General features: G+C 36.1%; 1 protein-coding gene and 1 long non-coding RNA gene across 4 annotated transcripts; both read right to left on the bottom strand.

Moving 5' to 3' along the window:
• Positions 1-5,474: 5,474 nt before the first annotated feature.
• On the bottom strand, positions 5,475-6,574 carry LOC136209294 (uncharacterized). 3 transcript variants are annotated; one of them, XR_010677450.1, is made up of 4 exons: positions 6,385-6,574; positions 6,174-6,254; positions 5,769-5,830; positions 5,475-5,702 (listed from the first exon to the last, which is right to left on the bottom strand). It is a non-coding gene; the product is annotated as an uncharacterized lncRNA (long non-coding RNA). The 3 variants fall into 3 exon arrangements; XR_010677449.1 differs by having other exon boundaries at positions 5,475-5,610; positions 6,385-6,570; XR_010677448.1 differs by having other exon boundaries at positions 5,475-5,830; positions 6,385-6,570.
• A 13,689-nt stretch (positions 6,575-20,263) lies between these two features.
• On the bottom strand, positions 20,264-21,478 carry LOC136209927 (MADS-box transcription factor PHERES 1-like). Its single transcript, XM_066001559.1, has one exon. It carries the CDS (start codon positions 21,462-21,464, stop codon positions 20,511-20,513), a length of 954 nt encoding a protein of 317 aa, XP_065857631.1. The 5' UTR covers positions 21,465-21,478; the 3' UTR covers positions 20,264-20,510.
• Positions 21,479-27,712: the final 6,234 nt, after the last annotated feature.

The following is a 27,712-nucleotide window of genomic DNA, read 5'->3' on the forward strand; positions in this document are numbered from 1 at the left end:
TAATTATTTATCATCGTGGTATTTTGAAAATTAGGTTGGAAAACGAGTTTGACTATTTTATACGAATTGTTTTTGGATTGAAGTCCAAATATGATTTTTATGTTATGATATTTTGAAAGATAGATAAAATAGTTTTGTCCATCTAGGATTGCCCGGGGTAGGAGTTGTAAGTTGTAAGACCATACCTAAGGGCGGTATGGCCAGAGTGCACGACTGGTAGTCCTAACGTTAGGCAAGGCGAGATATGAGTGAGATATCTCGATTATTGATATGATTGATGTTATGATAAGCTACACGGGCGGAATTCGAGGATGGACACACACACAAATTTTGTATTACGTTTTGATAATGTTTGATGATTTGAATTATAATGTTTTACGTTTGTTTGATTACGAGTTGATTTGTTAAAGCGATTTATTTGATTACGAGTTGGTTTGTAAGTGATTTATTTGATTATGAGTTGGTTTGTTAAAGCGGTTTATTCGATTTGATTCGTTTTGATAAAACGTTATTCGATTTGATTCGTTTTGATAAAACGTTGTTCGATTTGATTCGTTTTGATAAAACGTTGTTCGATTTGATTCGTTTTGATAAAGTGATTTATATATATTAAATTATATAGTAATAAAGTGAAATATACAATTAAGTTATTAGCGAATCAATCTAACGTGTCAATAAGTTAAAATGAGTTCATAAGTTAAGAGAACTACATAATTAAGAGAACTACCTAAAATAGGTAGAACTACGTGGCTTTGATTCCCGATTTAAAGATTAAAAGACATTCGGGATACGTAGGAAGCTTGATAGAATTATCAAGTTGAAGCCAAATAAGTAATAAAATTTTAGGTTGTCCAAATAAATTTTTACCTATTAGAAAATAGATTCGTGCTTCAGACCGATAGCCGTTCGTTATTCTATCATCCGTTTGATACCTGATGCCGTTTTGGGTCGGGTGTGACATTGGCATTTTACAAAAACATGCATAATATCTTTGTTATTATGTTTACATACCTGACACTGTGTCATGGTTGTCACTCCTCGTCGCGCCAGTTCGCTTAGACAAGGTAAAATTCCTTTGGTAAGCTTCCAAAAAAAATGGAGGATTTTTGCCGGTAGATTCATACTCCATATGAACCGAAAACACAACTCGGACCTGACAGATTGTTCAGGGATGTCCGCTTCAGCCTGTCGTCTCGTTTCTATCGGGTAATAAGCACTACGGACCGAGAAAAATCCTCATATGTCCGCCCCCAGTACCTTTCATCCTTTGGATGACGAAAACTCAGTCGGATTCGCTTGATATCATCAATATCAGATTGTATTAATGTCTGTTCCATTTTATGTAAATCCCACTCACCATAAAAGGCACATATGTCCCGTATGCAGTGGCGAATATAAGATTGTTCGGTTGGGGGACCGATTTTACACGTGATGTGTAATTTATTTTTTTTTGCTAAATCGAACTTATTTAAATTTTTTTCATATATATACGTGTTATAATGAGAGTGGTCAAGAACAATTTTTAAGTACCAATATAAAACTTTTTAGAATAAAGCTATATTGTATTTAAGATTCTTACCATGTAAAAAAATTGTGTCTAATAGAAAAAATCAGATTTAGAAAGCGTTTAATAGAAAAAAAAAATAGAAAATTGGATTTAAGAATGGCCTAACAGGCCACAAAATTTAGAATGTTGCATTTAGAGAGGGCCTAACAGAAAAAAAAATTTGAAATTTTGGATTTAAAGAGGGCCTAACACGACTTTGTGCCAATTTTTGGTGCTGATTCAGCACCCGATCTAAATTTCTTAAAAACAGGGGGACCGGAACCACCACAACCTCAAATTTTGTGGAGACAGGGGGGCCGAAACTACTCGTGATGATAGTGGTTCCGGCGGCCGGAGGGGGCCGGCACCCCTGTCTCCGCCCCTGCCCGTATGAAGCTTAGTTGACTATATGGTCAACTGTTTCGTGTCATCTCAACTTCTTCTAGCCTTCCCTCTCTATCGGATTAGGCCTTCTTTCGCTTATTCATCACTAGCCCGACTTTCTTCTACTTGCTTATTCACCCTAGCCCGGCTTTCTGCTTTCTTCTGGCTGCTTATTTACATGCCTTCTGTAACTAACTTCTCCGCCTATTCGGCTTTAGATCAGGTGAACTCTTTCTTCCCTGTCTGGTTTTGAACCCTAACCAACTACTACTGAAAGAAGGGTTTCATCGCTAATCTCATTCTTGAATTCGATCTCTAACCTAATTACTTACACCGTCCTAGGTAAATTGTTAATTTTTAGCTTACAAGACTTTTGTTAGACCGTCCTAGGTGAAGGGTTGGTTGCTGAGACTAACTTACCAGATTCAAATCCTTCTCTTTCTTTATTCCCATTACTCTCGGCTTCATCGAATTCAAAGACTTATTAATTGCCATAACCTTCTTTCTTATTGCCATTGCCTTCTGCAAAGGGGAACAATAAAGGCAAGGAAATAGGCTGGTGTAGAGGTTACAATTTAGGGGAACAAGGACAAATACTAACGTAATGAAAAGACTAACGAATAGAAAGAGAGAAAGAAGATAGATCGAGGGAAGCTATAATTCTTGGGGACCCCTTGTTTCCAGATAGACTGGATCTGTTCATTTAGTAGCTACTACCGGAACAATTCATGACGAGGACTACCCATGCCATCAGGGCTGAAGCGTTTCCTATCAGAGATTAATATAAGATATATGATTGGATATTAACTATCAGTTCGAGCTTTTAGTTCAATTGGTTCCATAACATGGTATCAGAGCCTTTAGGACCAAACGGTCCAGGGTTCGAGTAATGACAACCTCATTATTAAAAACACATGGCGGGATGGGCTTATGCTCCAAATCCAAGGGGCAGTTGCGTGTGGGGGTGTGTTAAAGATTAATGTAAGATATATTATTGGGCCTTAACTATTAGCTCGAGCTTTTAGTTCAATCGGTTCTATAACAACCCTTCCGCGAGGACAATTAATAATGTTGGGGTTGCAATAGGCTTTTCCTTTTTGGTGACCCTTTTTCTTTTCTGGTTCTTCATCTCTTTATATTATAATAGCTGTTTACCAATAGTTAAAATAATAATTTTTAATGCATATTAAAGTAATTTTTTTTTTGGTAGAAAAAGAAAAGAAAAACGAACAACAACAAACTACCCAAGAATTAGCCTAGGGAAGCTAACCCCAATCCTATCTTCTAAGAGAAGAGGAGAGATGAAACTAGGGGAAACATGAAGGGTAGTAACGCCTAACGTCCCTTCATGGCCCGCCGCCGCCAAGCGATCAGCAACACGATTCTGCTCTCTAAAAATGTGTCTGAACTCTACGAACTCAAAGGAGGAGCAAAGCCTTTTAATAGCTTTGATGAGGTTGCGACTGTTAAGACCCATATAATGATTCTCAGAAATCATTTTGATTGCTTCCAAATTATCAGACTCCACTGAGAGCCTCTTAAAACCCAGCCTTTTAGCAAGATTGATTCTCAGAAATGCATATTAAAGTAATATGGCTCAGTTAATTGAGTTTTTTTAATGCACATTAAACTCTTTTTTAGTGATGAGATGTTTAATATGTGATATTATGTATGGTAACTATGTAATTACAGTTTCATTTTTGAATTGGAATTTAAAAGATTTTGTAATCAAATTGGAATTAAAAAGTTATATTCCTGATTTAGGTTTTCCTTTTTTATCACATATGGTAACTTGGTAACTTGTAATTAGGAGATAAGTAAATTTAAAAAAAAAGGAAAGATCCTAATTAGTAATTATGATTTGATTGATTAATTAGGATAAAAAATTAAATATAAATTTTCTTAACGAGGAACAGAGGCTTTATATAGGGCTAATTACAAATCTAACCCAATTAAGAGGGGTCATTTACATATCTAACACACTTTGCATCCATCTTACCACATTAGATCATTTCATCCATTTTGGACAATATTACCCTTAGTTCTATTGATCGATGGATCTGCTCTGCTTCTTCTTCTTCCGCTTCTTCTTCTTCTTCTTCTTCTGGTTATGGTTCTTCTTCTTCTTCTTCTTTGGTTCATCTTCTTCAATTTCTGATATCAATCGTTAGCGATTTTTGAAGTATTATGTTCAATTTCCCATAGAAATTCACTACAACAAAAACTGCCTATAGAGGCAGTTTTTTTCGCTTGTAGGGGCGGTTTTAACCGCCCCTACAAGGTCTAGGGGCGGTTTTACAAACCGCCCCAAATCTGTCGCCAAAGGGGGCCGGAGCTACGAATTAGTAACGAAAATCATCATCGACGGGGTAGAGTAAGAATTAGCAACGAATTTGTAGAGGCGGTTTCCTATATCTAATTTTAGAATCTCCCTTTCAACGCTAGGGGCGGTTAAAACCGCCGCTACATAAACACCCCTTCATAATTAATGCATTATTTAGTATATATATTACTTTTGATATTCCAATTTCCTACCTACCATATTATTTATTAATTAATCAAATTTAAATGTGCAAATCAATCCAAAAAGAACATATAATATAAAAAAAATCAACTTTCAATATATTACTAAATTCAATACATAATTCTACAACAAATGATTAATGAGTTTCAGATCAAATTCTTGAAGAACATGACATAAATTCAAGAGTGCAGATTGCCTTATTAATACATATTCAAGAACAGGAACAGCACATTCTACATTTATATATTTAGTTGAATTTCTCACACTCACTCACACTCAAGCTACAATCATCAATCATGGATGCTTCTTCAAATCTGAATACCATTTCATTTTCAGCCGTTATACTTACAGCTTTACTACTTTTACTAACTAAGATATGGAGAGCAGCAAATCCGAAATGGCTGACAAATATGGCGCTGTCTTCTCCTTGAGGTTTGGATTGCACCGTAGAGTTAAAATTTCCGATCACAAGGCAATGAAGGAATGTTTCACAATCAATGACAAGATCCTCGACCCCCATCAACTCAAGCTCAGATAATCCGCTACAACTATGCAGCATTTGGCTTTTCCCCATACGGTTCCTATTGGCGCAATATGAGAAAGCTAGCTATTATAGAGCTCCTTTCTAGTCAGAGGATCAAGTTATGCTATCTGTGATCGAGGATGATGATTCCCTGGGGCTTAAACAAGAAACAATAATCAAAGCAACAATTACGGTAACAAATATCATTTTTTGTAAGAAAGACTTGACTTGATTAAGCAAAATATATACATATATCTTTAAACTCCATATTATCATTATTGCAGGCAATTGTTATTGCAGCCTCAGACACCACAGCAATCACTACAATATGGGCATTATGCAACTTGTTGAACAACAGAAATGCAATGGAGAGAGCTCAAGAAGAACTAGACCAGAAAATTGGAAAGAATCGATCCGTACAAGTTGATGATATTGAGAAACTGGAGTACCTGAGGGCTGTAATTAAGGAAACACTGCGATTATACCCTGCTGCTCCATTAGGAGTTCCACGTCAGGCAGCTGAAGATTGCTACATATCCGAATACTTTATTCCCAAAGGAACTCGTCCCTTTACAAATTTTTGGAAATTGCACAGAGACCCCAATATTTGGTCCAATCCTGATGAATTCATACCTGAAAGATTTTTGACAAAGCAATCGTATTTGAGAACCTAAATTTACCTTATCGGAAGCAAGATAATCATAACGTTTCCTGTAGAAACACAACTGAAAACCAACAGAAAATATAAGATGGAATTAATTGATAGCGTTAAATCCCACTTGGTGATTTACCTTTAAGTGGATGGCTCGCAGGCTTGGTGATCAAAGGTTGCAAAGTTAAAATAAGCTCCAAGCTGTATACATTCACAAAAAGACCAAACAAATTAAAAAAATTACAGCTATATTTTTGTTGGTCTCAAAACTGAAAACATCAAGTTTCAAAGTGTGACATAAGAAAGTTTTATACTATTTTATAAAGAATCTCAAAGAAAACAGAGGAATTAGAGTCACGTTCACGGTTGAAAAATTTGAAAGAAATCAGAAAGGCTGAAACAAAGTGTGAATGGCTGAACTTGTTCGAATCATGGTATGGTAGATTCTGATTCTGAATCTACAAAATTATTGGAATGCAAGGAAATTGCTTTGATAAGATCCTAGAACCAAGGACAACTAGGCACTATATCTATGAGCTCATACTTGTAGGTGAGGATTCAAGAACATATTCATGTCTGACGTATGTTGCGGTGGTTGTTGTTCCAACTGAACCTCCCATCTTGCCTAAGCAACATAAAATGGATAAACTTAGTCATATTTGATCCATATTCTAGGACAAGAATATAGCGTTCAATTTTCCAATATAACGTTAAGTTGTAGTCAATTGAATTCTAGGTTATAATATAGAGCATACCAAACAAGTGTAAGAAGCTTGCATAATCTTGGTTCTGCAGTAGCTTCAACTAAATCAGCACAACACCCTATCACAGATTTCTCTCATAGTCAACATGTATGAGACAGCCATAGAAAGACATGTGCATACCTTGAGATTTATTAGTGGTTTTTCACCTTCATTCCCTGCATAACCAAAAACATACTACTGAATTATTGCAAGAAAGCTCATAGTTCACATGAAATATAATACACAACCTGAATTTTGTAGCATTGATACTTTGAAACAAAATGATAAGACTAAACTAATACCTAAAATTCATTTTGTAGCATTGATTCTTTGAAACAAAATGAAGGGCTAAATTGACTAGTAATCTTATTTAGAACCCTATAGCCCCTCCTACTACAAGTATGCTCAGTACCATTGCCCTAATTAAACAACTTGGACCAGTTTGAATCAAACACTTAAAAACTACATTTCACATGGCATTATGCAGTAAAATGCTAAATCCAAATATAGCTAACAAAACCAAAAGAATTACTAATTATATATAGTCTTTCAAATTAAGAAAGTCATTTCACAATAATATTAGAATTGAAAGTAGAAAATAGACATACACTTGAGCTCGGTGGTTTAGCTTCCAAGACACAGCAAACTTCCACTATGTGTTGAAGCGGAGGCTCCTGAGTGTACTCTGCAGTTAAGGCAGTTTTAACAGAACAGTGTCATCAAGATGATTTCCCAAATCATCAGTGCACCTGCAACAATTCAATTAACTTCACAACTGATCAGCTGAATGACACAAAAATTGCTAAAAGGCTACTAGGGATCACTGATGATTTCACCTTCGTGCAAACACATGCTCCTCAATCTGGAACAAGGTGGTCCGTTTTTAAAATGTGGAACAAGTACTCCTCAATCTGCAATGAAACACTGCCAGAGAGCCCATTGATAAACCTTAGTGGATGAGCAAGGCAGAATAAAATGCATCATTCAGTAGATTTTGTTATACTGAATCAATACTTCAGAGTTCTAAAAATTGATAAACTAGCAGCAGAAGAACCAAAACCTTGATATAATGCACAAGAAACATGGTAAAAAAAATAGCTATGCTAAATATCCTGCATCATCAAATGCTGCACTTTTTAGCAATTAATTATTGCTGCTCTAGCATATTGAATAGGACCAAATCAATGAGAAAACTTCCATTACAGTGTGATAGACAGTAAAGAAACATCAACATCCATAAATTTCTGCACTGGATTGGGTGAGAGAGAAACGAGCATACCTAAATTTGGAATCTGCAGTAGTGAGATAGAAAGCCCATGGGCGGTTTTGTAAACCGCTGCTAACAAAAGGCTGCCAAAGCCCATTTTTGTTGTAGTGATTGTATGTTTTTAGCTTATACGCCTACTTTTCTCGCTGGTCTTGTCTCTTTCTTCATCTGTAACGGTATCGTTTCAATTTTCTATTTTTTCCACAGTTTTCCACCATTTTTCTCCATTGTTGTCGCATTTGTGACGCAATTTGTCGTATTTCGTCACAAATGCGACAACAGTTGTCGCATTTCGTCGCAAATGCGACAACACTTGTCGCAGAGTCACAAATGCGACAAGAGTTGTCCCATTTGCGACGAAATGCGACAACTGTTGTCGCATTTGTGATGAAATGCGACAAATTTCGTCACAAATGCGACAACAATGGAGAAAAATGTTGGAAAATTGAGAAAATTGAAATGATACCATTATAGATGAAGAAAGAGGCAAGACCAGCGAGAAAAGCAGACGTATAAGCTAAAAACATACAATTTCTACGGGAAATTGAACATAATACTTAAAAAATCGCTAACGATTGATATCAGAAATCGATCTATGAATCAATAGAACTAAGGGTAATTTTGTCCAAAGTGGATGAAATGGTCTAATTTGGTAAAATGGAAGCAAAGTGGGTTAGATATGTAAATGACCCTTCTTAGTTGGGCTAGATTTGTAATTAGCCCTTTATATACTATATAAGGGTAATTAGTTACGCTTAATATGCACTTCTTTTTCTTGCTTGTCCATATGAAAATATTTTTCTTCCGATTCCTTTGATTGTGTTTCTTTCTACTTCTTGGTTGATATAGTTTAGTCCTCTTATTCATGATGTAACATAAAAAAACTATACCGTTTTTAGTCCAAAAAGCTTATTTCTCTTCTCATTGGGATTCGTGAGTTCCCTATTGGTTGGTTGTATTCAAGCTAAAATTCATCATCTGAAGTATAAAAAAATTTCAATTCGAGAGTATTTACTTTTATTTTTCCCAAGGCTTAAATCTTTTCCGAAGTCTTATGTTTAAATTGTGAACCTTAAAAACCGATTTCATTATATTAGAAAACAATTAGTAAAGTTTAAGGATCCATAAGTCTTGTGTTTTTTTTTTTTTTTTTTTCTCTCGGACGCAAAATTATACTAAAGTCTTAAACTATTCTCCATCTTCAAAATTTTCTTTTTGCTTAACATAAAAACTATGTTTTTTTTGGTTCCTTATATTGAAGAGAAAAATTCTCATTTCTTGTTATGGAGTATAAAAATGATTTGTCACATCTCATGTATGAGAAAACTGATTTCAACATATTAGATTTGTATTTTCACATCCATAGGTTTGATCCTAATTAGTAAAGTTTAAGGTTTGGTAGTTGTTATATGGATTATTTCCCTTTTTTCTCTTTCCAATGAAAAATTATGCTAAACTCTTGATTTCATCCATTATCACACCATTTTTCCCCCTTTTTACACAAAAATTCTATGTAGATTTTATAGTCTCTAACAAAGAGTAGCAGATAACCTAATTAGGTTACTTAGATTGGATTGTTTGTTTGAGTATGTCATTTTTCTTATTAGTTGTTAGGATAACTGTAAAAATACTCAAATATTGACATTTAGGAACAATTTTACTCATAACATCTAAAAGGGTTCAATTTTACCCTAACGTTGGCGGACAAAAGCAATTTTACTTTGCATGTTCACAAGTTGGGTCAATTACAAAATGAAATTAAAACTCAGAGTATTTTATTTCTCATTCTGTATCTGTGTATATTAGTTGGTTAATAAAAAAAATTCACATTTTTAATAATTTAATAATAGAATTGAAAATTAATATATTTAAATTCAGTAAGATAATAGAATTTGTTTTGTCTAACAAATAGAAAAAGGTCTCAAAAAAGGATTCTATAAAGCTGTTAGAAAGAATCATTTGATCAAATTAAAATGGTGAGGAGATTGGTTGGAATATGAATTTGGTATTACTATGAATAAGCTTATAATCTTAAGCCAACCAAGACAGACACGATTATCCACGAATATCAAGCTAAAAACACCATTCATCACGAGTTACTAGATCAAAATATTCATCATTTTCTATTCGTACCTGAACCTCATCCAAATGAAGCCACCCATAGACAACGAATAAAAATGAAGAACTTTTTGGTAGTACTTTATGAGGAATGTGGTTTTAGCTTGGTATTCGTGGATAATCATGTTTGTTTTTATCCGTTTAAGATCAGAAGTTTGTTCATAGTATACCGTAATCCTCTTCCCATTAATATCTTCCCCCATTTACTTTGATTACCCCATACTTTCTAGAATCCGAGATTTTTTCTTTTAGCCCTTTTTTCTATTTGAATAGAAGATATGGCAACTAAAAATAATACCACCACTAATGATCATTTTATGACACTCTTGAAAACTCTGGAACTTGACAAAAAAACATGACATTCACTAAGAATTGCGGGCTTTTCTGACTGAAGAATAAGGAGGGCATCAAGCACACTAGATTGCTGCCAATTATAGCAGCTAATGGATTGAATAAACTCAGTAGATCTCTTCCTTTTGGTACCCAAGCAGGCCAAGATAATGGAATTCGATTGCGATAAGTTATTAGGTGCGGAAGTTCAAGCAAAATTGAAGCGACCTCTATCTCATTATCATCCATATCGTACTTAGGCCTCAAGCAAAGAAGAAGAAGATTACATTTGATTTACCAAAGAGAAAAAGAAGAAAAAGACTGAATTTGATTTACGCAATTGACTTCCATTATCTTGCCTGCTTGGGATACCAAAAGCAAGAGATCTACCGAGTTTATTCACTGTGTTGGCTGCTGTAATTGGTAGCACTTGATGCCCTCCTTATTCTTTAGCCAGGAAAGCCTGCCAATAAATTTGATACTTCTATCCCTACGCCTCTCTCCTTCTCCTCGAGTGAATCCGATGAGAAGCCTAAACGCTTGAAAAAAAACTCTATGTTAAGCAAGTTTGTTTGTGTTGCACCAAAATAATGGTACAGGAAAACACATGTGAGGTTGGATTTTATCTGCAATTTTCTACTAGATTTTCCTATTCTACCCAATCAAAATATTTACAGCAGCTATAAAATCTCAGATCAGATTGTCAATTTAAAATCTCAGATCAGATTGTCAATTTGAAACGCAGGAGAACGAGTCAAAAAGCAGCAGTCAGAATGGCTAGCTGGTGGAGTTGGCCTCCAATGAGGCTCAGTCTTCATCTTCCTGGTCAAACCCGATCCTTGGCTGGAAAATCCATAAAAACCTCAATAAAATCTCTCAAAAATCTGTACCAAAAATTCATTTAATTAATTTACCAAAAATTCTATCAAATAGCAAGTCAAAATTGATTATTTTTGGAAAATTAATTTCATGAAATTTGGCACTAAAATAAGTTTTAATTTAAATTGACAATATTTTATTGGAAATAACACAAACATGATAGAAAACGTAAATAAATGCTAAAAATTGATGAAACAAAAATTAAAACTACCAAATTGACACAAAACAGACTCGAAAGGATTCAAAATAATCCTGAAAGCCGTACTAAAAGATATAGATTAAAATACCGCTATCAAATCTGTTCGTGCCTGGACATATATGTTTGATTGTAATTGACCAGCTCATCACAAATATAATCCATAGTTACATGTTCAATAAGAAAAAACTTAAATTTGGAAATTACATTTACAAAAAACCTTTACATTCAGGAGCAATTTTACTCCTAACGTTTAAAATAGTGCAATTTTACTCCGACGTTGGTAGTCAAGAGCAATTTTACTCCTAACGTTGACAAGTTGGGTCAATTTAACACATCATTGTAAAATACTTATATTTTGTCTCTTATTCTACACCAATTGCATATCCGTTGTTTCTAAAAAAAAGATTTCATATTTTTTTATGATGTAATAATACAATTGGAGATTAAATTTTTTAAAATTTGACGAAATATTTTAAATTTTTATTTTATTTTTTTCAAATCTAATTATATGTTTGTGTTTGTTACTAATTAGTGATAAAATGACATACATATGAAGTGTAGCTAAGAAGATTCATGACCGAGAAGACAATCTAATGAATTATTTCTCAAATTGATCCAATTTATCAATGTAAGGGGTAAAATTGCTCTTAACTGCCATCGTTAATAGAATTTCTTAAACATATCAAAATCACTTCTCCTTTCTGAAAACTCAAACTGTTTCAAGCACACAAACATAAATCTCATTAAAATAAGGCCAACCAAAGACATTGAATAAAACATGGAAAAATACATAGAACTTCATCTTTTAAAAACTATTTACAACTATGTCAAGTCATAATTTTAGATTATGTTAAACTAGTAAAATCAGTACTTTTAATATATTTTAAGGATTAGAATTTATAAATTATGGTGTAAAATCATAATACATAGAGAATAATGACATATTAAGAATTAAGTTTGATTATATGACGTGCCGTTTGATAAAACTGAAAATTAAGTGCTCAAAAATTAAGTACTGAATTTTAAGTATTGAATATTATAAGTGCTGAAACTATTAAATTATATAAGTGTTTGATAAATATTTTTTTCTCAATAAAATGCTGGGACGCGGCTGAGGGTCCAGACATCCCAACTAGGTCGGCACCCTCGGAAAGCCTCAGCCAACCCGAATATTATTAATAAAAAGAAATAATTACAAAGGGAGAGTTAAAGAAAACGAACATGAGCTATGTTACAAAGATCATCAAAAATAAAAGAATTGCAAAATGGGGGAGCAGAGCTCCACCAAGTAATATCAGCGGATGTTTTTCCGAATTTTGCAAGACTGTCTGCTGCTTGATTTCCTTTCCTGAAGATGTGAAAAAACTTACAATTCATAGTTGCGCAGAGCTCAAGACACCGGAGCCAATCCTGTCGGATTATCCACGGGACATTTTTTGATTTACTTGTTAGTAGAGTAATTGCATAAGATGAATCAGATTCAATCCATAGATTAGTCCATTCTCGTTCCCATGCTGACTCCACGGCAAAGATAATGGCTTTTAATTCCGCAATGTGAGCGAAGGAGTCAGGAATATTGAACGCAAAACATCCCATCACAAATCCTCTAGTGTTCCGAAAAACTCCCGCAGCACCAGCCATACCAGGCGCTCCGGAAGCAGCCCCGTCAGTGTTAATTTTGACCCAACCCGCGGGTGGCGGGAGCCATCTGACAATGAGAAAATTCGGCTCCGGAGTAGGTCTGCTGCGAAACCCGGCACCCTGCTCTAACTCACTGATATGGTGATGCAGCTTGTGCTTTAGCATTTGGATTGAAGGGAGGTCCTCCTCAAAAACTGCTCTGTTTCTTATGTACCATATAAACCAAACGCAAGAGATCACCGTCCCTTGCCAAAGTTTCCTAATCTGCTTACAAATCCTCACTTCACGTAATTGGTTAAACAGAACCAGGAAAGTGTTCGCCGGAGCCGCTGTCACCGAGAACAGGTCGAGAAGGAACTTCCACAAGTTCCCCGCGGTACTGCATTTAATGAATAAATGGTCTAATGATTCAATATCCACTTTACAAAGCTCGCAAAGGGAAGCTAACGCGAAACCACGTCGCTGTAGATGAACCTGAGAGGCAAGCTTCCAATGGATAAGCAACCAGCAAGCCAGTGCACGACGAGGCGGGATAGACGGGCTCCAAATGAAGTTATGCCAAGGCACCGCTTCAGAGCGAGAAAGCGACTCATAGTAGCTGCGGGCGGAAAGGATGCCGGAATCGGATTTGGTCCAAATGCAGATATCGTCAGGATCCCATCCTTTAAAAACCCGCGGGTGGCGGGAGCCATCTGACAATGAGAAAATTCGGCTCCGGAGTAGGTCTGCTGCGAAACCCGGCACCCTGCTCTAACTCACTGATATGGTGATGCAGCTTGTGCTTTAGCATTTGGATTGAAGGGAGGTCCTCCTCAAAAACTGCTCTGTTTCTTATGTACCATATAAACCAAACGCAAGAGATCACCGTCCCTTGCCAAAGTTTCCTAATCTGCTTACAAATCCTCACTTCACGTAATTGGTTAAACAGAACCGGGAAAGTGTTCGCCGGAGCCGCTGTCACCGAGAACAGGTCGAGAACGAACTTCCACAAGTTCCCCGCGGTACTGCATTTAATGAATAAATGGTCTAATGATTCAATATCCACTTTACAAAGCTCGCAAAGGGAAGCTAACGCGAAACCACGTCGCTGTAGATGAACCTGAGAGGCAAGCTTCCAATGGATAAGCAACCAGCAAGCCAGTGCACGACGAGGCGGGATAGACGGGCTCCAAATGAAGTTATGCCAAGGCACCGCTTCAGAGCGAGAAAGCGACTCATAGTAGCTGCGGGCGGAAAGGATGCCGGAATCGGATTTGGTCCAAATGCAGATATCGTCAGGATCCCATCCTTTAAAAACCCGCTGAATATTCTGCTGAACCCCTTCCGGGAGATGATCAATGTTAATCCATTCATTACCACTTCTGAAATTCTAAACCGCTTCATACATAAACCTCTGATTACGAATCGGGATATCTAGTTGATTTGCCACAGAAGGAGTTATCCAACCATCCGTCCAAAAGTTCAGAACAGAGTTCTCACCAAACCACCAGATAACATCCTCTTTAATTTTCTCATAGATTGGTCTTGCAGAGACCCAAATGGAAGAGATGGTGACGTACCTCTTAGCTAGCCCGGAAGGTGCCAGAAACCGTAAACAGAGAAGCTTAGGTATAAAAAGCTTTCCGAGTATTAAATCCCATCAGAATTTTCCAACTAAAGCGCAATTGAAGAGCCCAAAATCTTTTATCCCCAAACCGCCGCTTCCAAATGACAGACAACAGGTTGACCAAGGTGCAGAAACAAGCTTGCGAGTATCTCTGTCCCTGGTCCAGAGAAAATTGTGAATAGCTTTGTTAATCTTAGCAAGCAAAGATGAAGGCCACCTGTATATAAAAAAAGAATGGACTAATGCCCCTGTCAGCGCCGATTTAATCAGGGTCAAACCGCCAGCCATAGATAGAGAATGGCCCTTCCAAAGGCTGAATTTTTCAAGGAATCGATCAGTAAGGGGTTGCAGAAAACGAGCTCGAGGAGCTCCTTGAAAAAGAGACTCCCAGATAGTTGAAGGGGAGACTTGCAATACGGATACCCAAAATCCCAGCCAAACTCAGCCGACGATTTGCAGTAATGGGGTTACCAAAAAATGCTTCCGATTTATCTCAATTGACATCTTGACCCGAGATAGAGGCATAGAAAATGAACAATTCCTTAACACATCTCATATTGCGCATTGAAGCCTGACCAAATAGCAGCATATGGTCTGCGTAAAGCAGATGCGAAGGGAAAATGTTTAACTTAAAATTTTAAGTTAAATATTTTGACTTATACTTAATCTACTAATTTAAGTGATTTTTATTTTTATCAAACAAGTTGTAATTTTGTACTTAAGTATGATATTTATGTTTTTGACCATAAAAAATGTTGAACTTCTAGTTTAATACCTAGTGAGGAATTGGTGCTTTTTTCTTGGTTTTCTTGAATAATTCAGTTTATTTTGGTTGGATTAATATCTGAACCTGTTCATAGTATACCAAATTCATCTTCCCACCAATCTCCTCCCTCTTAACTTGGATGAAACAACTTTTCTGTAGCTTTATAGAAACGTTTTTTTTTTCTTCTTCTGTTGGTCATTATTTTCTATTGAAATACTTTGAATTAAGTCAACTAAAGAAATATCACTTGTTCAGAATTGATTTGAATTGATTCCAACCAATGAAGCACCGATTCGGGTGCGGACATGGACACGGATACAGGTGCGGGAAACGACCTTCTTAGAAAATATGAGACACCGGTACGGCGGTACACGACAAATTTTATATTATTAATTATATATATATATTAGATATAAAATATATAAAAAAACTTGCTAAACCACAAATAAGTCATTCTCTAATATCAAGGATGTAATCGCAAGGATTTTAGTGCGGATGAAATCAGACAAGACAACGACAAGAAAGAAGATGAAGAAAGAAGTTGAAATTACAGGAGAATCGCTAAAAATCGTAAATCGCAAAGCAAATCGAAGAAGGAAGAGAAAGAAGCCCTACGCGTTTATAATCGCGATACAGATGTGAGAATTAGATGTAGTTTAGTTTTTTTTTTTTTGTCAAATCTTGTAATTGATCCATAGGTTTTAAAAGATTTAAAAAAACACTAAACTTTTACATATTTTCTCCATTAGCCGAGTCCCCGCCGTGTCCCGTCGAGTCCCATCCATGTCACTACCGAGTCCCCGCCGAGTCCGACCGAATCCCCGAGTCCGGCGAGTCCGACACGGCCAAGGCGACCCCGGGGAAGAGTCCGTGCTTCATAGATTCTAACAACATATTGTTTCCGGCCCCACGGTATATCTTATTTTCTTATTGGATTAGTCTCCTGGCCAAGATAAGAATCGGTATGTGTTTATGATTATCATGGCATCTGTTGCGAGGTATACGACTTTTGGAAAGTGTAAGGTCCCTGTTTTGAGATATATGAGGATAAATAGTCTGAGATTAGAGTAAATTGTGTTTCTCTATTTTGGACAACCCGGTTCTGTAACAAATAGGAATGTTCCGTGATTGTTATTGATGATTCAATGTGTATTTATACAAATTACAATTGTATTCAAAATACTAAACTCCTATAAGATAGGGATACATGGTTAGCTATAAGTGACTGAAATATTCTCTAATAATACATGGTTATCTATAAGTAACTGAAAATATTCTCTAATACATCCCCGTAGTTGAAAGGTTCGGAGGCCGAACATTGAGACTATTCCTGAAGTCTTCGAATAGGGGTGACGGCAAGCTTTTGGTGAAGATGTCAGCGATTTGATATCGGGATGGAACGTGCAATACCCGCACTTCACCTTTGGCTACCCTTTCCCGAACAAAGTGAATGTCCATCTCAACATGTTTAGTGCGATGGTGTTGCACGGGATTGCCACTGAGGTAGACAGCGCTGACATTGTTACAATACACTATTATCTATTGTGATTTCTGAGCTAAGGGAAATGTCCATAGGAAGTTTGTGTAATTATCCAGAAATAAAACATAGTAACGGTGACCACTTGAACTTAAAATTGGTGAGGTCCAAATATCGCTATGAATTAAATCGAAGGGCATACAAGAAAAATTAGAAGAGGAGTGAAAAGGTAATTTTACTTGTTTTCCATTAATGCAAGACGAACAAACAGAAACATTTGGAACTTTATTACATGAAATCAACTTTTTATTGAACAGAGCATTCAAAACAGAAAGCCCTGGATGTCCTAAACCATTATGCCAAACATCAGAAGACAAAGCAGTGAAAACGGAAGGGAAAGACTTTGACGGAGAGGAGCTAGACGCGACAGGATAGAGGTCCCCGCTACTGTTACATCTCATAATATTGGTACCCGTCTGTAAATCCTTCACAGAAAAACCGAAAGGGTCAAATTCCACAGAAACACTATTATCTCTAGTAAATTGACGAACAGAAATGAGGTTTTTGATAAGTTTGGGAGCATGCAACACATTAGTTAACTTTAAAGGTTGTGATTGTGTGTTTAACCAAGTAGTGCCAGATCCACAAACAGGTATACAGTGACCATTACCGACAATAATATTTTCATTGAGGCTTGAATTAAAATAAGAAGTGAGTGTACCTTGTTGGGCTGTCATATGAGAGGTGGCTCCTGTGTCCATGTGCCACTGATCTGAAGGTGGAGTGATGGACATGGTGTGCATTGCCTCAGCAATGTCAGTTGGTGCATAGGAAGGATGATTCATGCTTAGGTGGGCTTGTTGTGTGTTCGGGTGGGGACTCAAAATACCAGGTTGTTGCTGTTGGCGGCCCGGGTAAGACTGATTTCCCCAGTTATTCGTTGGAAAGGGACAGGGGGGCGTCGCCTATGGCTGCTGTGGAACCCACAGAATAGAATATCCCCACTGTTGGTTGGAGCCACCGCGATGAGAAGGGCCAGGATCTGATACCATGTCATGGAACCGATTGAACTAAAAGCTCGAGCTTATAGTTAAGGCCCAATCATAGATCTTATATTAATCTCCGACAGGTTCGACTTACAAGTATATTCTGTAGATACGACAGGATGGCAGCAGAAGATGTCGACATATTTTTGATCGGACTCGCAGCCGAGAGGGAGTGAGGCTCATGTTCGGGGTATAGGGTTAGTATGTAAAATAGTTTTTAGCGGTACAAAAAAAATAAACCTAACCACGTCTGTCTTCTGAAAAATCTATATATGACCTTAACAAAGCTCCTCGTGAATAGTTCACACGACTCAAATCCTTCTTATTCTGGCTTCACTATGTCTATGGCAGACAATTCCCTGTTGTGAAGAAGCACACTAGAAAACACAAAGTGTATGATGGCATACTTACAACTGGTAAACCTTGCTCTTATTAAGGACAAAATCACTGATATTGAAAAGGAAATTCCAATCAGGAATTTGGGCTGTGTAATTTTTTTTGGGTTAAGCTGTAAAAATATCCCTAATTTTTTGGCTCAAAAGCAATTTTACCTAAGGTTGTAAAAGACGCTAGGCGCTAGTCGGGTGGACATGACTCTCAGGGATTAATCGGGGATTAGTCGGAATTAATGGGGATTAATTGGATTTGTATTTTTGTACTGTTTATTTGTTAATCAACAAATTATTATATAAATTCAATTAAAATATGTATTATACTATCTAAAAATAATAATATAAAATTATTGAATATAGAAAAACATGTATATTTGTAACATATATCTTTAAAAATGTACAAATATCAACATTTCACCAAAAATATCATTTAAACAACTTAAAATTGAATTATAATAAACAAAAAAAAAAGTCACAATAGAAAATGCTTTTGTTCATTGTCGCTTAGGCGGCGTCGAGACCGTCTAGGCAGAGGCAAGACGACTAAAAATCACCTAGGAGTCAATAAAACCCCTGGAGGGACTAATTGGAGAAAATCCGATAACGATTAAAATTGTACAATATTACCCCTAACATTAGAAGCTAGGAGCAATTTTACCCCTAACGTTGATAAATTGGGTCAATTTGATAAATAATTCATCAAACTGTTTTCTCGGTAATGAATCTTATCATCTATAACAAATCACAAACATATATTGGTATGTGAAAAAAATTAAAAAAATTAAAAAATATAGTCTTTTGAACGAATTAGACAACAAAAAAATCACCGAATTTATAAATATTAATCTGTAATTCTATTATTAAATTACAAAAAAAACATGAAATCTTTTTTTAGAACGAATTGATATGCAATTGGTGCTAAATAAGGAAAAATAATATCTGTATTTTATAATAGTTTCTGAAATTTATCCAAATTATCAACGTTAGGGGTAAAATTGCTCTTGGCTACAAACGTTAGTGGTAAAATTGTTCTTGACTACAAACGTTAGGATTAAAACATAGGAAACGGGAAACGTGTTACATTAAATAAAAACAAGATTGAAGAACAAGATGAAGAAATAAATATGGATAAGTTCTTTAAATTGAAGGATTCAAGAGATAACGATTACAGAAGAAAGAAATATTGATAATTTCTTTAAATTGAAGGATACAATGAAGTAATTATCTCTTAAATACAAAGTTTCAATTTTCCTACTTTTAGATTAAATAGGAACTGCAAAATAGAAAGATTGGATTTCCAAAATTTGAATCGAAATAGGTAGGGAGGTTTAAAAGCTGAGAGACGCGTTTCAAATTTTTGGTAATTACAGAAACCTGCCTGGAAAGGTTTCATATCAGTTTCCGAGAGTTTATGTTTCCCACATCTGTCAAACGGGAAAACGCTTGTCATGAAGAGTTTGGGTGCATTATAGTTGTCTTTGTATTCTCTGGCTTTCCATGAGCAACATCAGCATTTTGTGTTTATCTTGGTAATATCTTGATTTCCTGACACACATGGAAATAAACTAGGATTGCTCGGCCATCCACTGAGAGCGACTACAAGGTTGTGGCAAACACACCAGTAGAACTCCTTTGGCTGCAGTCCCTTCTTTGCAATCTTGGGTAATATGTCTCACAATGAATCCAATTTTTCATGCTCACACAAAACACATCTAGTTGTATTACCATTTTGTTTGCTAGCAAGTCCAAGGCGGATTCCTTCGTACCAGGCTCATCCCAACCGAGGACGAAGTTGCAGACATGACATCTTAACCAGGATCTATTGAGTAATGAGTTTCTCCTGCTTCACGATAGTATCGGCTTTCCGGGGTATTAGAGATCATTTTTGTAATTTTTAGCTATTAGGATTGAGATAACCACTTTCTTTATCTCTATCCAATTTTTAGCTGATAAACGCTTCTAAACCTGATGGATCTTTCTAATTATTTCCACACAGACTCTTTTTGCATTTCATAAAGTGATTTAAACAATGTCTTTATGGTGAGGAACAATCAATTACTTTATTTCCACACAGACTCAACATCTTTTTATATGTTGAGGAACAATCCATTTCATTTGCTAAATTGGCTTTAGATGAGTTTTTTTCAAAACAAGTGTTTCAAGATGAACAAAACAAGAATTCAATACTATCATAATCTTAATTTGAGTTACATTATATCTTAATTTGAGTTCAATACTACATATAGATATTTCATTTCACCCAGTTCACAAGTCACGTAAATATCTATATAGAAGACATTAACTTATGTTGTCATATGAAATGAAACTCCAACAAATTATTGAAAACAGAAAATAACCAAACAGAAACAACATGATACGAGAAAAATCCAGATAATCTCTAATCATAATATAGTGATTCATGGAGAGGTATTTCGTGGCCATGAAAGCCCAACCACCTCACTTTCAGAAGCCAAAAATCTAAGTAACCCTTCTTCAGTTGCCATCGAGGACGCAGAAAGCTGAGTTGGTTCAGATCCAAAATCTCCCCCAATAATTGAATGATCAAAATAAGGATTACCTTCAGTTGAAGAAAGTCCAAGACCAAGATCAAGAGCTCCCACATCACCTATGCCTCCAAGGTGATATCCTTGAGACGGCAGAGGTGGAGGAGGAGTAGGAGGAGCACCAGAACTAGAACCACTTCCTCCAGCAACATTATCACCATTCTTCACCATATCCAAAAACCACTGATCCCACATCATGGAATCAGTAGGGTTAGCCCTAAATACACCAGCTTCTTGTTGAACCCTCTCTTCAAAGCTAGGAGGCAGAGGAGGGGGCGGCCGCGGTGGAGCCACCTCAGCCCCTGGCTGCACCACCGGAACAAGAGGATGAGTTTGTTCAATGTAACCAATTCTCTTCTTAATGTCCTCCCTTCTTTCCCCAATTAACAACGTTAAATGCCGTTTTTCAGTGGGTTCCAAACAATTATAATCAAATTCATGGACTTTCAGCTTATTCATGAGTAAAGACAATTCACCTTCTCTATTCTTCTTGGCATCCTTGTTTTTAAGCTCCTGAATTTTCACCATTCTCTCCCTCAGATAGCTGTCTTGGTTCATCATTTTTTTGGACCTCTTCAATTCAGGGATGCTTTGGAACTCGGCCATCATCTCCACCACCTCTGACCCGGACGGCCAAATCATCGGCTCAGCTTCATCTGGGCTGTAAATAATCACAAATGCATTAATACCACAAAGTGTGGTTAGCTCCTGCACTTTCTTACAGAGCCCAATTCTTCTCTTCTTCAGACTAGCTTTTCTTGCTGTGTCATTAGCTATCCACTCAATCTTCACCTTCGTTCTGGTCATTCTTGCTATGTTCTAATTATTTCACTTTCTTCTGTGCACTAAAACCAAGTTTGGTTGCTGTTGTTTATAGTATAATAAAATAATATTTTTTAGGGCAAAGTTGGAAATATTCATAGCTGAGCTGGGATTGTCATTTTGGTTAGAAATTTAATTGTCAAGATTATGACATATTGACCTCTTTTGGTATGTAGTTTATATCTTTGCTGGATTACACTTTTATTTGATTTAATTTTGTTTTTACATTTTCTTTAGTCAAACAATGTTATCTTTTGCAATTGTTAATTGGGTAATTGATTTAGTTGTGTTTTTACTAGGGTTTTTAATTAGCCGAAGTGCTCATTTGGTGTTCGGCTCTATTGTATTCGGCTCGATTTTAAATGAGCCGAGGTTGAACACGACGAAATTGGTTAGAAACTCGCATGCAGGTTCGGTAATAAGGTCATCAACATGTTCAGGAGCATGATTGGTTCGATGATTTTTTAATAATAACATTTTTATAAAGGGGAATATAAAACAATCGTAATTTTATGTAAATTCCAGTTTTGTATGTTCCAAAATTAGGTAGTTTTGTGTTAAAAAATGTCAAATCAATATAATCAATGAACATAATTTTTTTTATTATTATTAATAAGTTGTTCACGAATGAATTTCATGAACATAATTAACGAGTTGCTCGAAAGTAAAACTCGTGAACAAGCTCACGAGAAGATCACGAGTTGAGCTCAAGTTCGTGCTCGTCAATTTTCTGAAGAGCCGATCATGAGCAAGCCTGCTCAGATTACAACCTTAGTTTTTACATTTTTTTTTTAAACAATGTTATCATTTGTTAAGATAATTGTGTTTTGCATATATTTTTTTTTTGAATGAAACAATGTCATCCATATTCCATTTCCTATGAAAAGTGAGTAATTGGTTTACTTATATGTTTACATTTTTTTTGAAATAATGTTATCCTTTTCATTTCCAATAATAATTGAGTAATTGATTTACATGTGTGTTTTTACAAATTTTTTTGTTGAATAATGTTATCATTTACCATTTTAATTAAGAAGTTCTATTATAAGTCAATACGACTATTGGTTGTATTCGTTCATTTTTATTTTTAACACCAATCATCTTCTAATCAGGTCGTATGCATCCCTTTTTTGTTAGTTGAGTGTATTGCACAAGGAGTATAATAAAACGATCTCTTAATAATTAGAGAAATTTTAGAATACTCTTAGTGGCGTAACAATGATGTGTCACTGAGCCAGGATTTGAGATTATGAAGGATAATTTTAGTCCTATGGTGTGGCGGCAAGAGAGGAGCGGACTTTGATGCTGGCGGAATGGTGAAGGAAGGAAGCAATGAGGAAGAGGAATGCAAAAACAGAAAAAAAAGAAAAGGTTCAAACTTCAGAACAGAGAAAAGGCCAAAAAGAATAAGGGGCCTAATTCCTGCGACAATGCGCTTACATTAAGTAATAAAGAAAAATCCCCACCCCAACCCATGTGATTGGAACCGATGACCTCCCTTATAGGTATGACTTCAACCACTAGACTAAGAGATTCACCACAGAATTTTATGAAAATAATTATTCAAAAAATATGTAATTAGTTATATATATGTTAATTAATTATTCATGTTAATATTTTATTGGTTAAGGATGGAAATGGTAAAATCTTCGAAATAATTATAAAAAATAATGGTTTGAAATTTTGTTCTTATGTGAAAAGAAGTAGTGCTATAGAGGTCCAACCAGTGGCTTTGTTGACAGTCTATTTCTTCAGTAAGATTTCTAGAGATGGAGGTGGAGTTTGGTTGGCATTATCCTCAAAGTAATCCTTTGCATTAAGACCAAACCCAGCTGGTGATGAAAGGTCACCTTCAGCAGATAAGTTAATCTCCACCGCATGTGTGGTGGAGCAGAAGGGAATCTCTTCATTACGAGCAACAGGTTCTGGTGTCTTCTTAGGCGAAGGGGCTAGAAGACTTGTCTCAGCTTGGAAATTCTCTTTTTGCGAAGGAGCAGCTTCATTGGAAGATGGGGCTTCGATTGAGGGTTTTGCAACTACTGAAGTTGTTGCTTCGGTAAGAGGCTATTAAGAGGAGCCATCTTCGACATCAATAAGAATGGTTGAGTTTGCTTTCGGTTTCGGCTTAGTACGGTCTTGCTTTAGCTTCTTCAGTTGAGCTATCATTTTATCACGATAGCAGACAATATCAGAAATGTGTGAAAAAAAAGAAAGGTATAAATGCAAGAATATAGAAAAATACCTGACACACCTGCAAAATGTTTAGTATTGGGATAAATAATCCCATGTTTTCTATTGAGGAATCTCGTTCATCCTCTACTTCGGAAGACATTCATAAACATTGGATCCTGCCATTCAAATTTATAGGAGCTTATTTAGTGGGCCCAGAGTTCTTCTTTGGGGGATAGCACCCGGGCAGGTTTCCACGTATGGGATTCTTTCAGTTCTTCATTCCTCTTGTTAGAGAAGGGAAATCCTCAGGCATAACATGGTTCGGGTTTGCATTGTTCGGTATCTAGAACCACTTCGGTTTAAAGTCTTTTACACTCTAAACTTTCTTCTTTAAGAAGTTGTGTCTCCTCTTTGATTGAGTCCAGTAGATGAATTCTTCTTTAGTCTTTTTAACAGGATGCCATAAACGTCGGAATAGAGCTCCGAAAAGTTCAATATTAAGGTCACTATAGATCTTATCAAAGGTGAGAAGTTCTAAGCAAGCATTTGGAGAAATTTGTCAAGGACAGAGATTAAACTCATTTACAACGGCTAATATGTCGGGGGGAAGAGGGAATTTCATTTCCCATTCTAAGAATTGGGTGAAAATGCCCATTTTGGTGGAGGTGGGGAGAAGATGTGCCCTCTCATTCTCTTCGGGCAAAGTAAGAGTCATCTTTTGAAGCCATTGGTAAATATCTGGGAGAATTCTGAGGTGATATTTAGAAATCAAAGAGGATTGGTAAAAAACTTTGGAATTAACCTTCCTAGGCTTGATATTTCCTCACCAGCAGAGCTTTCATCTTCATTTTCTGGAAGTTCAACCATCTCAGTATCACGATTCCTCTGAGGATTTTATAGGGATTTAGTTGATTTATTAGAAGTCTCTACAGGCTCAGGAGGGGTCTCAATATTGCATTGGAGGGATCCACGAACCTTTCTAGTTCCATGTTTAGACGAGGAAGCCATTTCAAAGGAAAAAACAATAAAAATGAAGAAAAAGACTTAGAAACTTACAGGTTGCAGGTAAAGCAGGTATGGCAGAAAATCGGAGAAGACGAGCTCTCAAAGAATGGGGAATGATTTATAAATTCAAAAGCATAAGCAGCTCAAACGTCTATCTTGGGAATATAAGCAAATGTGTCAGTCATTATTGCGAGTCTTTAAATATGACGGCTCTGTAATAGTGCTGAAGATGTCTTTTGTGGAAAAGGAATTCTATGTGTGTCATTCAGGGAAAACCTAAAGGTGTTTCATAATTTCACTAGGGGGGACATCTGATGTAGTATTAAGTCATTTTGGGTTTTATTAAATAGACCTATCATGACCCAAAGACCTCAGATAGGCCTTGGCTCATTCAAGATAATGGTGATGGTTAGTCTTAATCGAAGCTTGACCAAAGTCAAAGCTTCAGGCATCCTAATATGGCCGAAGGCTGTCTTTGGAGGAGTGTTTGGAGACACGTGGACCAATCAACACGCTGGATTCCAGACACATGCTACTCACTTTCACAAATACATTAGCACGTAAAGATAGGGTCATAGAGCCTATCATGAGCTGCCACATGTCCAAAATACATCTCAAATTACCTATAAATAGCAGAGGCATATCCAAGATCCCATGTATCTCAGTTTCAGTTATCAGAATTCTATTTGTATAATTGTGTTAGCTCGATATTCCATAATATCACTGACTTTAGCATCGGAGAGGGTTCACCGGAACTCTGGCCCCTTTTCTGACGTCTATTCTGGTTTTCTGATCACGGGAAGATTAACTAAGAATCAATTGTCAAGAATTACGGTAACAATTGTAAAGCAAGGTTGTTCCCAACCGCTCTCCTCCATTATCTCATGTCTAGCTCTACTACCTCTTGTCCATTATGCCATTTCTGCTCATGTTGATGTATATTTAATTGGACAATTATAAATTTCAGCTAGAACATTTGGTAAATTACCAAATGGGTCCGAAACTTTATATGTTACACAAATTTTGGCTAAAAGAGCAAATAATTACAAATTCAAGCCAGATTACTTGGTAACATTACCTAATAGTCCCGAATTTCACAAATCATATAATTTAGGCCGAATTAAATAATCAATTATGAAATTGATCCAAATTAAAATAAGGGTGAAAAAATAAAGACAAATTATAACATTTATATTTTTACTTTTCTTTTTCCAAATTATTATAAGATCATGAAGATGCAGAACTAATTAGGACATCATTCGCTAATTAAGAGTATATAAAGTTAGACACGTATTTTTAAAAGGAAAGATCTTAATTTGTTTGGTAATTATTTTGGATAGGCTTATTACATTTTTGTCCCTTATATTTGTCTAAAAAATTCAACTGCTTCTATATATTTTCAAAATGTAATATTTACGCACTAACTTGTTTAAGGTAAACAAGGTGACATGTTGGCTATGTAAACATCATTAAAGTAACCTTTTGCTCCTCTGCACCTACTTCCAATTATCTATTTCCCCCTTGAGCTTGTTTGATTCAAACTATACTAAAATCTCCATTTGCTACGTAATGTGGATTTTAGTTGGTCAATAAATCATTTTAAGTAAGTTGGGGCAGGGGTAAATATGAAATTTTAAATGTATAGGGAGACAGTTGAATTTTGAGGACAAGAACATGATGTTATAGGGATATTCTTAAACAAAGTGAATATGAAAATATCTTGTTTATTAAAGTTAGAAAACAATGATTACAAGAGGTAAGTATTTATACAACAAAGAAAGTGATCCAGCTAAGCTAATTTGTGTAACTAACCTTCCCTCTAGAATGTTCTTCTTGTAACAAACCAAAACAGAAAATAACAAAAGAGAGGAAGTTGTAATCTTTTAATGTTGAGTGTACAGTTACTTTTGTGAGTCTGCACTTCTTTCTTCTTTATTTAATCCAACACCCCCTCCTCAAGATGAAGTAGTAGGAATCGAAATTAACTTAATCTTGGATAAAACATGGACCATTTGATTGGCAATTAGTGGCTTTGTGAACAAGTCTGCTAATTGATGAGCCGAATCCACATAAGGTGTAGTGAGAAAACCAGATGAAAGATGATCTCTGACAATTTGACAATCAATGTCAACATATTTTGTCTTTTTATGAAAGACATGATTGGCAGCTATATGGATCGTAGCATGGTTGTCACAGAATAAGGGTATATGCATTAATGGCACAACCTTGAATTCATTCAGAACATAAGTGAGCCATTTTAATTCACAGGAAGTAGTTCCTATAGCTCGATATTCAGCTTCAACATATGGTTTGCTAACTGTTCCCTGGTTTTTAGACTTCTAGGACACTAATGCATCTCCCAAGAACACATAAGAACATGTCACTTTTTTCATGGAATCTTTGCACCTAGCCCAATCTGAATCACAGTATGCCATTAAGTTAAAATCATTAGCTGCTCCATAGAAAGCCCCTTATCCTTAGTGCCTTGCAAGTATCTAGAACATGGATAGTAGCATCCATATGCAACTGGGTTGGACTTGACATGAATTGACTCAATTGTTGTGTAACATAGGAAAGATCTGGTCTTGTGAAGCCTAAGTACAACAACTTTCCAATAATCTTTCTGTACCTTGGCCCATCTCCATATAACTGAGATTCTATGTCTAGTTTGAACCTAGCAGGGAAAGGATTGGATGTTACAGAAACATTGGTTAAACCCGCTTCTAATAACAGATCATGGATGCACTTTTGTTGAGATATGAAAATTCCTGCTTTGGACCTGGCAAACTCAACTCCAAGAAAATACTTAGCCGACCCCATATCCTTAATTGTGAATGCATTGTGTAACTCCTTTTTGACTTCTGTAATGAGAGACACTGAAGTTCTAGTGATCAAAACATCATCTCCATACACAATTAAGCAGATGAATTCACCTTGAGTTTTCTTAGTGAATAGACAATAGTCATGCACTGATTTCTCAAAACCAATGCTTAACAACTTGTGTGTAAAAGCTTTGTTCCATTGCCTCCCTACGTGTTTCGGGCCATAAAGGGACT

The sequence above is a fragment of the Euphorbia lathyris genome, chromosome 10 (assembly GCF_963576675.1).
Source record: "Euphorbia lathyris chromosome 10, ddEupLath1.1, whole genome shotgun sequence".
Lineage (NCBI taxonomy): Eukaryota > Viridiplantae > Streptophyta > Magnoliopsida > Malpighiales > Euphorbiaceae > Euphorbia > Euphorbia lathyris.